At 35.7% G+C, this 15,599-nt stretch overlaps 2 protein-coding genes across 2 annotated transcripts; one reads left to right on the top strand and one right to left on the bottom strand.

The window, feature by feature from the left end:
• Positions 1 to 3,615: 3,615 nt before the first annotated feature.
• On the bottom strand, positions 3,616 to 4,047 carry LOC117621867. Its single transcript, XM_034352407.1, has one exon. It carries the CDS (start codon positions 4,045 to 4,047, stop codon positions 3,616 to 3,618), a length of 432 nt encoding a protein of 143 aa, XP_034208298.1.
• Positions 4,048 to 4,910: 863 nt separating this feature from the next.
• On the top strand, positions 4,911 to 12,536 carry LOC117621866. The gene is made up of 4 exons (XM_034352406.1): positions 4,911 to 5,036; positions 5,130 to 5,246; positions 11,729 to 11,847; positions 12,002 to 12,536. The coding sequence occupies exons 1-4, from the start codon at positions 4,911 to 4,913 to the stop codon at positions 12,534 to 12,536; spliced, it is 897 nt and encodes a 298-aa protein (XP_034208297.1).
• Positions 12,537 to 15,599: the final 3,063 nt, after the last annotated feature.

The following is a 15,599-nucleotide window of genomic DNA, read 5'->3' as shown; positions in this document are numbered from 1 at the left end:
TCTTTGCTCTGTTATTGTTGTCATATCAATTTTTTCAACTCTTTCTTGGAACTTATAAAGTTGAAGTTAGACATTGGATTTATGTAATGTATTTTTTTAGAGCGTAAAGAATGTCACAATGAGTTCCTACCAATTTTCGGTGTATTTTTTGGATTTTTATTTCATTTATTATGAATTTTGTAAGTTAAATCCTAGTAAATTATTATTAAATGGTATGGAGTGACATATGATGGATTTTTATTTCATTTGTTATTATTAAAAAGTAATATAATAATATTTTAGGGTACATAAAAATATAATGACAATTTAGGATAAAGTAGAATAATAATTTGGGGTAAATAATAATATAATAATAATTTAAGATTAATAACAATATAATAACAATTTAGGGTAAAAGCTAATATAATAATCATTTGGGGTAAATAATAATATTATAATAATTCATAGTAAAACGTAATATAATAATATTTTAGGGTAAATAACAATATAATAACAATTTAGGATAAAAAGTAATATAATAATAATGTAGGGTAAATAATAATATAAGAATAATTTAGGCTTCCATAATTATAAGGAGTTTGAAGTAATTTTCGGTATATTTTTATGATTTTTAATTATTTTTTTATGGTTTTTAAAGTTAAATTTGGAAAAAGTAAACAAAATGACATGTGCCTGCTCTCCTTTCAGCTGCAGCCACATGTGATTCTCTATGATTTATTTTTTTTGGATTTCACTTCTAAAATTCATAACAAATAAATTAAAAAACCAAAAAATGTACCGGAAAGTCCTACAAACTCCTTGTGATATTCTCTACACTATCAAGCTACAAAAATACAATTTCAATTAGAAAAATATAAATTGATGACAAAAACTCACATTTATTTCTTAACGATTTAAAATACTAGTTGATGCTCTATAATATAACACTCATGTTCTTTGATTCGAGGCTTACTGTGGACATAAATATGTGAAATCATGATTTTAGACCTCCATAGTCAAAGACAATGTCGTAAGGAGTTTGTAACAATTTTCGGTATATTTTTTTGATTTTTAATTAATTTTTTAAAGATAAACTTGGGAAAAAAATAAACAAAATGACATGTGGCGCAATCGTACAACGCCACCTGTCGAAAACAATGACTGCTCACCTTTCAGCTGCAGCCACGTGTGATTCTCTATAATTTAATATTATTTTTCATGGATTTCACTTCTAAAATTCATTAACAAAATAATTAAAAATTAGAAAAATACACCGAAAATTGATACAAACTCCTTACAACATTGTCTTTGACTATGGACTCTAAAATCATGATTCCACATATTTATGTTCATGGTAATTGTCGAATCAAAGAACATGAGTCTTATGTTATAAAACATACTTTAGTATTTTGGTTTGTTTTAAAATAAAGTTGAGTTTTTGTTATCATTTTCAAATTTTATAAGTCAAAATTATATTTTTGGAGTTTGAGGTCGTAGGGAATGTCACAAGAAGTTCGTATCAATTTTCGGTGTATTTTTTGGATTTGTATTTAATTTATTATCAATTTTATAAGTTAAATCCTAGAAAAATAGTATTAAATCGTGTGGGGCGACACATGGCGGAAGTTGAATGGGGCGCGGTCAGTGTGTCTGATGGCTATCCTCCTGTCAATGCACCACGTGTCAGTTTTAGATACTTTTATCAAATTTATGTTTAAAAATTCATAAAAAAATTGATTAAATATCAGAAAAATACATCAAAAATTGCTACAAACTCCTAATAACATTATCTTCGATTATAAAGGTCTTAAATCATGATTCCACATATTTGAGTTCTTGGTAGGCGTTAAAATCAAAGAACATGAGTGTTATGTTATATAACATAATTTAGTGTTTTGGTTTGTTTTGAAACAAAGTTGAGTTTTTGTTATCATTTTCAAATTTTATAAGTCAAAATTATATTTTTGGAGGCTGAGGGCGTAGAGAATGTCACAAGAAGTTTGTAACAATTTTCGGTGTATTTTTTGGATTTGTATTTAATTTATTATCAATTTTATAAGTTAAATCCTAGAAAAATAGTATTAAATGGTGTGGGGTGACACATGGCGGAAGCTGAATGGGGCGCAGTCAGTGTGTCTGATGGCTGTGCCCCTGTCAATGCGCCACGTGTCAGGTTTGATACTTTTACCAAATTTATGTTTAAAAATTCATAAAAATTTGATTAAACATCAGAAAAATACACCGAAAATTGCTAGAAACTCATGATAACATTATCTTCGATTATAAAGGTCTAAACTCATGATTCTACATATTTGAGTTCTTGGTAAGTGTTAAAATCAAAGAACACTAGTGTTATGTTATAGAACATAATTTAGTGTTTTGGTTTGTTTTGAAACAAAGTTGAGTTTTTGTTATCATTTTCAAATTTTACATGTCAAAATTATATTTTTGGAGGTTGAGGGCTTAGAGAATGTCACAAGAAGTTCGTATGAATTTTCGGTGTATTTTTTTGATTTGTATTTTTATTATCAATTTTATAAGTTAAATCCTAGAAAAGTAGTATTAAATCGTGTGGGGTGACACATGGCGGAAGCTGAATGGGGCACAGTCAGTGTGTCTCAACGAATTTATTACTTTTTCTTAGAAAATTCATAATTAAATACACAAAAATCACAATAATGTTCATTAAAATTGTTACGAACTCATTGAGACTTCATCTTCCTACTGAATTCCTTATTTCATGGTTATTATTATTTATCCTAAATTATTATTATTATTATTATTTTATTACTTTTTAGCATGTACATTTGTTAATTATATTTACTCCAAATTTTTATTTTTATTTTTATTTTGCGTGCAAATAGACCATTTTTGGTGCTAATCAGTTTCTCTCTTCTTCAATTTGTTAATTTTTTTTTTCTTTTTTAAGGTTAAGGGATGTTTTGAAAAATAAAATGGAAATATACAAGCCATCCATTCTACAACATCAGGACAAAATTATTAAAAGTCAGTCACTGTTCAAGTTTTGCTTAAGAAACGTGTAACCAAATCGTTTGGGAGATGGTAAGTGGGAAAATGTCATTCCCAAGCCCCGGTGAAAAGACACCTACTCACTCCATGCATGCCTTTTCGTTTACCAAATATTAAGATTGCAGTTGTGCAAAATATCTGTGTCAGTAAAATGTCATTCGTAGCCGTCTATGATGTCAATAATCATTCCACTATATAATATATATTATACATTTATATATAAAATGGTTTATGACAGCACAAACACCAGACAAAATAGATTAAAACCCAACATTTAAACAACATTTGTACAACGTAGCCAGCCAACCTAGAACTAAAGAGAAGCAAGTCCACAATGCATAAAAACCGTAAAAACATACTACGACTAATTATAAGGGTATGGATTTCCTGGCACAACATACACACGCATCACCTTGAACCAAAAAACACTCTCACAGTGCCATTTACATCGATTGCAAGAAGTCCAGAAGGCAGGATTGATCTTTTCTTCAGTAGGCCAGCCTTGAATAACAAACATCATTCGTTGTTGTTACAAGCGCTGCAGTGATTGAACTTAATCTTCCCATAGTAAAACATATCTACGATATGTCTTGCAACAGAGAAAACTCAGCTTAATCTTCGTCTCAAAGCATCCATGGTTCCTTTCATATCAATGTTGTTACGTTGATTCAAAGAACACAAGAATTCTAATGCATCCTCTTTTGACTGACCAATTCCGGACATGCCAAGTAGTCCAACTAGATATGCCGCTTCCATATGGCCTGCCGTGGCTGCAATGCGCATCCCATACAACGCTTCCACGTTACCCTGCCTGAAAAAAACTTCGAATGCTTCTCTAAATATCGACTCAGGGTTATCGCAAGCCCTGCATTGTTGCAAGAAATGCTGGACCGCAGGATTGGCATGGTACCAGCTAGGATGGTCTGGGTACTTTGCCATTGAAATGGTGTTCCACACTTGTGGAGTGTTTGCCAACGTATGGAACAATGGGCACGCAAATGCCATACTGAAGAGATCTTCCGATGATTGGGTTGCCATGTATAACATCACTTTAAACCAAGCTAACTCCGGAATGAAGGCTGGGGGCATATCCAAATGGAGATGCTTCCTTCTCTTTCCTCCGAGTGTAGTGAAATGCTTCGAATTCATTGAAATGTTTTTGGAATGGAACGATTTGAGGAGTGGAAGAAGGGAGAAATGAGAATATATGGGGTTTTGGTTTTGTTTTAGCATCTTTTTGTAGTGTTTTGAAAAGGTGTTTTCACTTGGGGTTTTTCCAAGTTGACCCTTTTTAAAGAAACTGAACCCAACACCCTAAAACTCAAGACAAGAGAAGGGAAAACGTCATCGAAATGCAAAGAGAGTCAGACAGTCAAAAAGTCAATTAATAACCTATTTGCATAGCCATTTTTAGGATTTTCCCGCCATCAAATTCATTGATACAAATGTGATGGATTACTGACTAGTCACAGAAGGTCCCATCAGATACTTTTTCATTTTCCCACACCAAACTACCCCTAGTAATGTTATTAAAATGGAACCAATGATGATGGATTCTTATCCAACTAGTTGCCTTAATGAAATATAAATAAAATAATATATTTAAAGCAGTGTCCCCTCAATTTTCATATTAATATTTGGTAGTGAAATATTATATTGCTTTTCAGGGTAAAATGTGTCACAATTCTGACGGTACAGGTGTCCAGATCGTGACCAACCCACCCACACACAGAAAAGAAGGATATAATTCGATTTGGGCAGAGATGAGAGAGAGCTGAGTGAGAAGTTTAGGGTTATGAGTGAAGGGGTATGACTGAGAACTATGAGTGAGAAGGTATGAGTCCGAAGAGGTTTCAGTGAGAAGATCTGAGTGAGAAGAGGTACAAGTGAGAAGATTCAACATGTCTTCGTCTTCATCTCCCGCTCAAACAAAGAGGTGTCAGTATTGTGGAGCTGCAATGGTGCTTCGGGTTTCAAAATCAGATAAAAATCGAGGGAAGCCATTTTGGAAGTGTCTAACCTCCTATGTAAGTTTTCATTTCAAGAATATGTATGTGGGTGAAAAAAACCTAGGTCTAACTCTGACAGAATTATTTTGCATATATGATGCCTGCAATTAGGGAGCCACCAGTTGCAATGGATTCGAATGGGTTGATGTAACCTCCGCTGAAGCAGAACAGCAAGATGACACGTATGATGCTACAGTGCTGAATATGCTGAAGTCCATTAAGGACTTGGTATTAGTTTTATTACTTGTATCAATTGTCATATTATTTGTTATTTTAATGACCAATTAAGTGCATGGTTTCAAGGATTGTAAAAGTTCTCCCCAAAAAGACATGTTGCACGCACCACCAATGAGTTTTCAAACCCATTTTGTAATTTTTGTTCTTGAAATTGGTGGATTGACATTGAATTTAAATTATTGTTTGAAACAAAAGCATTTATTTGTTTGAAACCCAGCAAAAACTTTCCAAGACTGACTTTAAAAAAATAAAGTCATACGAAGACTATAAAATCACAATACAGGGCCAATACGATGCAATAATAAGACAACATTTTTTTTGAAAATTGCATAATTATTCAGTGTATATAGATTGTTTATTTGCGTATACTTAAAGTTTATTGATTATTTACTGCATGTATATCGCATGATATTGAATGTTTATTGAAGGTTTATTGATTGTTTACTGCATGTATTTCGTATGTTATTGTTCTGATATTGAATGTTTATTGATTGTTTACATGTTTATTGAAGGTTTACTGATTGTTTACATGTTTATTGAAGGTTTATTGATTGTTAACTGCATGTATTTCGTATGTTATTGAACCGATATTGAATGATTATTGAAGATTTATTGATTGTTTATATGTTTGTTGAAGGTTTATTGATTGTTAACTGCAAGTATTTCGCATATTATTAAACCGATATTGAATGTTTATTGAAGGTTTATTGATTGTTTACATGTTTATTGAAGGTTTGATTGTTAACTGCATGTATTTCGCATGTTATTGAACCGATATTGAATATTTATTGAAGGTTTATTGATTGTTTACTGCATGTATATCGCATGTCATTGCTCCAATATTGCATGTTTATTGGGGGCAAAAGTACCACTCAAGTAAGATTTAAAGTGGGAAACGGTCCTTATTCTTTCTTTTAGTAGAAAGAACAACTGTTAAGCAGAATTTCTTATTCAATACGACTTCCTTATGGTTGGTGTAATTGGGGAGTGATGTATATTGCATGTCTATTACGTGTATATTGCATGTTTATTGCGTGTATATTGTCTGTCTGTTGTGTGTATATTGCTTGTCTGTTGCCTGTGTATTGTTGTTTATTTCATTCATAAGCAATAAACAATCAATATACACCCAATATATGTACGATATGCATGCAATAGACAAGCAATATAGACGCAACAGACATGCAATATAGACGCACCAATATACATTACTTTTATGGAACATAATTTAGTGTTTTGGTTTGTTTTGAAACAAAGTTGAGTTTTTGTTATCATTTTCAAATTTTATAAGTCAAAATTATATTTTTGGAGTTTTGGGGCGTAAAGAATGTCACAAGGAGTTCCTACCAATTTTCGGTGAATTTTTTGGATTTGTATTTAATTTATTATGAATTTTGTAAGTTAAATCCTAGAAATTATTATTAAATGGTATGGAGTGACAAATGACGAAAGCTGAATGGGCGTGGTCAGTGTGGCTGACTGACTGTCCTCTAGTGATTGGACCACTGTCCATTTTGATCCTTCTTTTGTTTTTGTTTTTTTAAAAAAGAATTAGTAAATAAATAATTAAAAATCAGAAAAATACATTAAAAATTGTTACAAACTCCTTATGGCATTATCTTCAATTACAAGGGCAATTGGGGCTATACAAAGGCAATTAAGGGCAGTACAATGACAATACAAAGGTGATTAAGGGCAGTACAATGACAATACAAAGGCAATTAGGGCAATACAATGGCAATTGGAGGCTATATAATGGCAATACTAGGGCAATAGGAGGCTATACATTGGCAATACGAAAACTCCAATAGTCCATCTGAGAGAGAGAGAGAGAGAGAGAGGAGGGGGGAATACAGGGACATCATACACAACGTATACAATGTTCTCTCTTCAATGTATAATATAAGTAAAAGTAATTTTCCATTGTTCTTTGAAAAAAAAGAGAGTATGTTTCTATTGCACACACTTGTGAATATAAAAAGAACAGATTCAAGACTGAAATTTCTCAAGTAAATTGAACTCAATTTCATTGAATGAGGACTAAATTACATGACTAAAATATAGTTCCTCAATTACATGTTTTTTTTCCATATAATTACAGCACACTTCCTGTGACAGAATGGAATGTTGTCCCACGCCAAATTGATGATGGTTCTCAATGACAACAATCTTCCATAAGTCAAAAATCTAGGTCCAACTGTCATTAAAAAAAAAAAAAAAAAAAACCTGCTGAAGAGATGGCAAAACAAGAAATTAGCAAAAAGGAGAAACAAAGACCAAAAAAATAAAATAGAAACTGAGACAAGAAAACCGCAATTAGAAACTAAAAGACCTAAGAAACTCATACTAATAGGCAAAGAGCTTCCTAACCTAGAACACCAGCAAGAGAAAATCGGAAAAAGTGGAACACATAAAGCACAAAGAAAATGTTAAACTAAATAAGAGGGACATAACCAAACATCAAAACACCTCAAGGGGTGAACTTAATCAACCAACCAATAATCAATATAACCAAACAACATCCATAACATCAATACAGAACCAGATACAACTACAACATCCATAATAGCAATACACAGAACAATGAAACTAAAAAACAGCTGCATTCCAATCCAATAAGATTGAAGAAAAGTAACTATTCCTGTACAAAGTGATATTACGGGAACATGATTAGGAACAAAAATAACCATTAAAAAATCATCAGATGGTTTGGCAAAAAATGGGGCAATGTGGAATTGTCTGACTCAAGAAGCTCCACATGTACTTTATATAAGCTTCCTAAAGAAGGCAGTAGTGAACAGAACAACCAAAATTTTCTGAAGCAGTCCAATATTCTCCATTTTCTAAAAAACAAACAATTCCTGATAAAATAAAAACAAACCAATCCTATGTTTCTATATAGGTGTAAGAGAATCATGAATTGAAACAAATATCTACGGGGGCACCGTTAGAATAAGGAAATCAGATCCATATTTTACATTTTATAGCAAGCCATATCAAGGTAGGTCTACTTAATGCTCTTGTAATACTTCAAATTTTGCTCAAGCATCTCATGAAGATGCCTATTTTCAACTTTCCCATGTTCCAACACTTCAAATATTAACACCAAAAGATGTGTATTTCAATGGCTGATTAGCATCACACTTACACAAAATCTAATAGCATAAGAAACAAGCACATTCCCATTCATTTCAATTAATAACTCTATTTCCTAATATCAGCAAGTGGGTCCATTGAACAGTAAGCTAATCTTACAATTCAGAACAACCATGTCAACCAAGAGCGTAGGTACTGGTAATTTAGTAACACAACTTCCATTAATACTAGAAGAATTTAATAACCTGTCTACACACCCAGCCACTAAAATTATAAGGCTAAAATCTGAAATATGCAAAGATCAATTAAAAACTACAATAATACCATTATCAATGATCAATTAAAAACAAGTAGTCCACTTGATAATTCATAAAGCCACAGCTCATAAATTAGGCATTGAATGAATCCCTAAATTAGAATTTCTAAAATTAACCCCTAAGTTCTAAATGCCCAACTGAACCCCTAATTCCTAAATCCCTAAAGTAGAATTTAGAAAGAAAAAAAAATGAAATTGAATGACATGAAGAAGAAGAGAACCAGAGAAGTAGGTGGTTCAGGTCAGGAGGAGTACTGAAATTTGAAGATGGAGAAGAAGATGACTTACAGTTGGAGAGCAAAGGAGAGAAGGCTGGAGCAGCGCCATGAATGCCCATACTGTTGCAATAATAAGAAAAGGGGATCAACGAATTTATAATAGACAGAGAGTACAAAACCAATATCAGAACTCACCACTGTGGAGAACGACGAGGGAGGTCACGACCGTGGCTTGGCTGTGGAGTCGCGATAGTGGCTTCGTTGTGGAGGTCGACGACAGAGGTCGTGAGTTGCGTCGGCTTGGATAGGGTCAAACTAGGGTTCCAAATTTGAGGAGTGCTGGATTATGACGATGGATGGGTGGAGAACGGGATTGCTGTGGAGTCGCGATAGTGGCTTCGCGGTGGAGGTCGACGACGGAGGTCGTGAGTTGCGGCGACTTGGATAGGGTCAAACTAGGGTTCCGAATTTGAGGAGTGCTGGATTATGACGATGGATGGGTGGAGAACGGGATTGTTATGGATTCGGATAGTGGCTTCGCGGTGGAGGTCGACGACGGAGGGCGTGAGTTGCGGCGACTTGGATAGGGTCAAACTAGGGTTCCGAATTTGAGGAGTGCTGGATTATGACGATGGATGGGTGGAGAACGGGATTGGACAGTAGCGAGATGGTTGGCGAGCTGGAGCTGAGGCAAGATTTGGGAGAGTGCGAGAGAGGATAGGAATTAGGAGAACTTGGGCGTCAGAAAATGAATTTTTGAGGTGATAGAGTGTCAATAATAAAAAAAGACTCAAAACCCTCCGTTGTGTCTGTGTTGGCTGCAAGTTATTTGCCGAATGGATTTTGGTTCTTTGATAACCACAAACCAGAGATGGCGAGAGAGAGAGAGAGAGAGAGAGAGAAGAACATATTGCAGAGTGGGTGGCCTGCGGGGAAGGAGGGTTAACCAGGATAAAAGAGTGTGCTGTGCACTTTTGGATTGCCTCTTTGGGTATGGGTAATTTCAATCCGGTTTTACCAAAAAGACAACATTGAAAATTCACCGTTGGATTTTATCCAACGGCTCTTAGATACCCCTTAAATACACCCCTTATAACTTTCCACTCACTATAGAAGCTCCCTTTAAACTAATCCCTTTTGTTGTGTGGCTCGATTGCAAAATTAAAAGCCCTTTTGTTGTTTACAGGAATGGAATGGGCCGATAGAAGAAATATATACAATGTCAAATTTAAAAAAGATATTAAAAATGTTATTTTAATAAGTGTTGACAATACATATTAATTTAATATGTTACTCATTATAATTCTCATATTTTTTTGAATTTCGGAAGCAAAACCATAACCTTTGAGCTTAAGCTTTTCTAGAGTACCACAAATCAATATAATCTCTCAGTAGTTTGTGAAGGTGTTTGGCTCAGAAGGATTCTTGCAGATTTGCAGCAGGAGATCAAGTCGTCTCCAACCATATATTGTGACAATATGTCTGCAATTGCAATGACAAAAAAGGAAGTTCAAATGAGCCTATCAACACCAATGAACAACTTGGTGATATATTCACAAAGATTGTCTCCTCATAAAATTTTGCTCAAGCTCGTGATAAGATGAATTTGTGGCAAGGCATTAATTTCAGCAAGAAAGGAAAGCACAGCAGCTCATGATTTTCAAAATCAAGGGGGAGGGTTGAGATTAATTTTGAAAATTTCATTACTAGTTTTATAATTTCTAGAAAAGTCTTGCTATGTTAATGCGTGTTTAAGAGTTGGATAGCAGCTGGAGATTGGCATTTAATTCTTGAAGAAAAAGGAACCACACATCTTGACATACTATTCCCCAACGAACTAAACCATCACGAGAGATAGGCAAGTTAAAGACAACGAATTGAGTTCAGGCTGTATACCAAAGAGATAAAATTAGAACGAAATACTAATATGCTAGTGCAAACTAGTCCATAACGATTGATAAGTTTCATCTCAAGTAAAAACTCCAGTTGGCTTGGTCAGTACCCATTTCATTTCTTTTATGATTTTTGTACGCTTCCATTGTCTTCTGTTCTTGGATTACTGTGAATGGCCAATATGTTAACAAGCTTTGCTCTTTAAAGAATTACCTTTTTTTTTTTTTTTTTTTTTTTTTTTTTTTTTTTTTTACAGAGGTTAGTAGCAGAGGAGGTTTCTCCGCCTTTAAGAAATTCTGCTCGAAAACATTATCAGAAATTCAGAATGCTTTTTATTACAAATTGGAATATTTGAAAACCGACCCTTTAAATTTTTATATATAAAGGATTAATTTTGATTTTGATTGGTTGGTGCATAGTTTTTCTCACTCTATGTTTTGAGCTTTTATTAAAGAGTTAATAAATTAGGGAAATGCTGTTGGAAGTTTGAATGAAATTCAAGAGCTTTTGTCTCACATTGGTATAAAGTAGGAATAATGAGACCTTTATAAGTGTGAAAGTTCCACACTTAGTAAATGGAAGTAGGCCGAGTGGAAGCATATTTAATAGTAAAAAAATGGGCCTTGGGCCTTGGGCCTTGGGGTACTTTAAGATTTAAATTAATTTTTTGGTTTCAAATTAATAATTTTTTATTAATTCTGATTAATTTAATTAATTGTTTTCTAACAGTTGTGACTCTTCTGATAAGGTTTCAAAGTTTTATTTAAATCGAACAAGGCCTCATTGTAGAACTTCAAGCACCGAGAAGGGGTGAAATTACTATCTTTAGGATATTGCATCAAATCTGCAAGCCTCTATCTCAAATCCAAATCGGTTTCATTTATTGTTTATATACTGCATTCTGTATTACAGTTTGTTATAAATAATATTTATATAATTGTTTTAATTAGTCACTGATTGTTGTTTTTCCAACAAACGCATCTAGGATTTGCTGCATTTTGGTGGGAATTACGGGCTCTAAGATTTATGAAGATTATTATTCTTTGATCATATGGATTACTTATGGAAGGTTAGTTCCATTTTAGTCAGTTCAAATTCCAATTAGAGTAAGTCTCTAATTTGTACCTTATTGGTTGGTTGGAGGCTTCACTTGTACTCATCAGACCAAGCGGTGCACCAAAGGCAGTTCTAGGAACATTGCTCAAAGGCCCAACTATGTGAAGGGATATTGAAGACGACCTTCGTTTTCTTGCTTGGGAGAGCTTAAAGGGTTCTGTTAGGTTCAAAGCAGCTATTGTGGTTCTGAAATCAGCTGCTGAAAGGTATGGAAGCAGTAATGCATGTGTGCGGGACATTCATTGGGGGCTGGATTTGCTCTCCAAGTGGATGTATGTGGAAACTCATTTGTTCGATCCGCCTTCTGTTTTGCTAGCATTGATCATTGGAGAGAAAGCAGGATTTGCTTGGAAGAGATTGAAGTCAATGCTCCCTTTGAGAAGTGGAGCTCAGATCGGCAGTGCAGAGGGAGATAGGACTTCTGGTTTTGGATTGAAGAATTGGATGCCAAATTTTTCGGGTTTGAAGTATCCTTGGGAAAATGTGTATGTAAATAACACTGACTATATCTGCTGTTCTTATACTGAGCATGATGGAGCAGAAGTAAACAATGCAGACAAGGAGAATGTGCGTCCAACAAATGGTCAAGCAGCAGCAAAGCTGTTTGTGATGTCTAAGGGAAACCAGAAGTTTTCAGCCTAAACCCTAAACCAGCCTATATTCCATCTCACAACCCAGCACCAGTTTGCCAAACTAGTTTGTCATTCAACAAATATTCAAATCTCACAAACCAATTCAAATCACTTTTTCCCTTCAATCCAATATATATATATATATATATTTTGGTCCTTTTCCCATCAGCTACCGAGGGTAACGTTTACAGATTTCTTTTTGCCTCCATTTTTTTTTTCTATCTCATCACTTGTAAGCCAATATCATGGGCAACGATGATGGGTCAGCAAACACCAATCAATCCTTGGTATCGAGAGGCTCCAAAATTACCACACAAATCGTCACTTTGCAGAGTAACGCCTCAACTTCTCCGCAGGAATCAAATTAGATGAGAATAATTATTCTCTATCGCATCAAATCATATAGATGAAGATAGATGGGCGAGAAAAACATGGCCACTTGACCGGTGATATTGCCCAGCCTGCTGACACATCCCACATTTAATAAATGGCGTGCATCGGATTGCCAAGTCAAGGGTTGGTTGTTTGACGCCATGCAACCTAATCAGATTAAACGATTTATTCGTTATGACACAGCAAAGCAAGTCTGGGCTGCAATCAAGCAAACCTATTCAGATGGTGCTGATGAAGCCAAGATTTATGACCTTCACAGACGGTCATTCATAATGAAGCAAGCTGGCGCATCAGTTGCCAAATATTACAGTGAGCTCACTGAGATTTTTCAGGAGCTTGATCAATTAAGTCCAAGCACCATGGAGCATCCGAAAGACATTGAGACTAGACGCAAAGAGGTTGATCGTCTCCGAGTTTATATATTTCTTGCAGGTTTGGACAATAATTTCGATCAAATCCGAGGAGAGATTTTGCGGATGGAGCCAAAACCCGAACTGGAGGCCGCATATGCACATATTAAAAGAGAAAGTAACCGACAGGGAACCATGTCTGAAGTTGGTGTAACCTCCGAAGCCACAGCCTTGGCTACTGCGAGGTCCAGACAATCTCGGCCGAACAACTATAGTGTCGACCTTACTCGTAACCGGCCTCCAATGAAGTGTACCAAATGTGGTTTAGATAACCACACAATTAAGGGCTGTTATGAGATCATTGGTTATCCAGAAGGATGGGTCCACAAAGGGCGAAAAAAGGATTCTACCAGAGCCTCATTTGCATCCGCTCAGTCATCCGAGGAGACTGCATCAGAACCTCCATCAGGTACATCTGGCTCCAAGGCCTTGGCCACCTCAGGTACCTCTTGCACATCTTCACTTACTTGTAATAGATCATGGATTATTGACACTAGCGCTACTGATCACATGACATCTAGTTTTACTGGGTTGCACTCTACCAAACCATCAAGCCAAACACACATTACCAGTGCCAATGGAACCACCTCCCAAGTTATGGGAGAAGGGTCTTTATCTCTTACATCTTCATTAAGTCTTGATCATGTCTTAGTTGTCCCTTCAGTCGACTATGACTTGTTATCTGTTCCTCAAATCATTGATTCCCTTAATTGTACCGTGTGTTTTTGGCCATTGTATTGTCTATTTCAGGATCTTCTCACCAGGACCGTGATTGGATGTGGTACTAGGAGAGGAAAGTTGTATTATCTGGACTTGACAGAAGACAGCAGTACAAGATTGAGTCAGACACATCATGTGAAAGGAGATGAGTCTATCAGGATGAAGAAAATTTGGCTATGGCATAGACGATTAGGGCATGCTTCTTTTGGTTATCTGAAACTTTTATTTCCAGATTTGTTTTCCCAGTTTGCTGAATCAGACTTTCATTGTGAAACTTGCATTTTGGCCAAAAGCCATCGTATTTCTTACCCATTAAGATTGAATAAAAGTTCTTTGCTTTTCATGATTGTCCATTCTGATGTTTGGGGACCATCACGAGTTCCCACTATTAGCGGTTTTAAGTGGTTTATGACGTTTATTGATGATTGCACCCGGATGACCTGGGTTTTTCCCTTAAAGCAGAAAAGTGAAGTCACCGCCAAATTCAAGTTATTTTATCAATATGTTGCTACTCAGTTTGACAAGAAAATCACTACGCTTCGATCTGACAATGGAGGAGAGTACGTCAACCATGACCTACATACTTTTTTAAGTCAACATGGAATTGTTCATCAAACCACATGTGCCTATACACCACAACAGAATGGCGTCGCAGAGCGTAAGAATCGTCATCTCTTGGAGGTTGTTCGTGCCTCTTTATTTGAGGCCCGTATGCCTCATCATTTTTGGGGGGAGGCTCTTTGTTCTGCTGCTTACCTCATTAATAGAACACCATCCAGTACTCTTCAGTATCAAACTCCATTTCAGACATTGACCACTCTCCTCACCATGCCATCCACACCAAATCTCGAACCACGTCTCTTTGGTTGTGTTGCTTATGTTCAGGTGTATCCACATCAGCGTGGCAAGCTTGATCCGTGTGCACTGCGTTGTGTCTTTGTGGGTTATGCTGACACTCAGAAGGGCTATAAGTGTTTCCATCCTCCCACTCAGACCATGCATGTTACCGCAGATGTGACTTTCCACGAGAGTGAGTTCTATTACTCAGGGGGAGTTTCTGAGCATCCTCTGCAGGGGGAGAGCTCTATCTTTGCAGAAGATACTCAGAGCATCCAAATTCAACAAACTGTTTTAGAGCAGTCAGTGTCCGAGCAACCAGCTATAGTAGTGCAACAAGATCAAGAGTTACTGGAAACTCCAGATGATGGTTCAGATAATTTCCCTCCTACTACAGTACCATCACCAATCATCCAATCAGGTCCTGAAGATTCCCCGCAGGTAACTGAGCATTTAAACTCCAACTTAAGCATTTTACATGAGTCGAGTCATACAGGAAACACAGGTTATCAGTTACCTATTCGTACCACTAGAGGGATTCCTAGACAACAGTATGACCCGGACCCAAAAACAAAAGTTAAATACCCTATTGCTAATCATGTGTCCCTACATAGGTTGTCTCCGTCATGTGCATCATTTGTATGTCAATTATCCACTGTATCTATTCCGAGTAATGTGCAGGAAGCTCTAAAAGATCCCAAGTGGACTCAAGC

This window comes from Prunus dulcis, chromosome 3 (genome assembly GCF_902201215.1).
Source record: "Prunus dulcis chromosome 3, ALMONDv2, whole genome shotgun sequence".
Classification (NCBI taxonomy): Eukaryota; Viridiplantae; Streptophyta; class Magnoliopsida; order Rosales; family Rosaceae; genus Prunus; species Prunus dulcis.
Note: the sequence above shows the minus strand (reverse complement) of the source record. Positions and strands in the feature narration are given on the sequence as shown.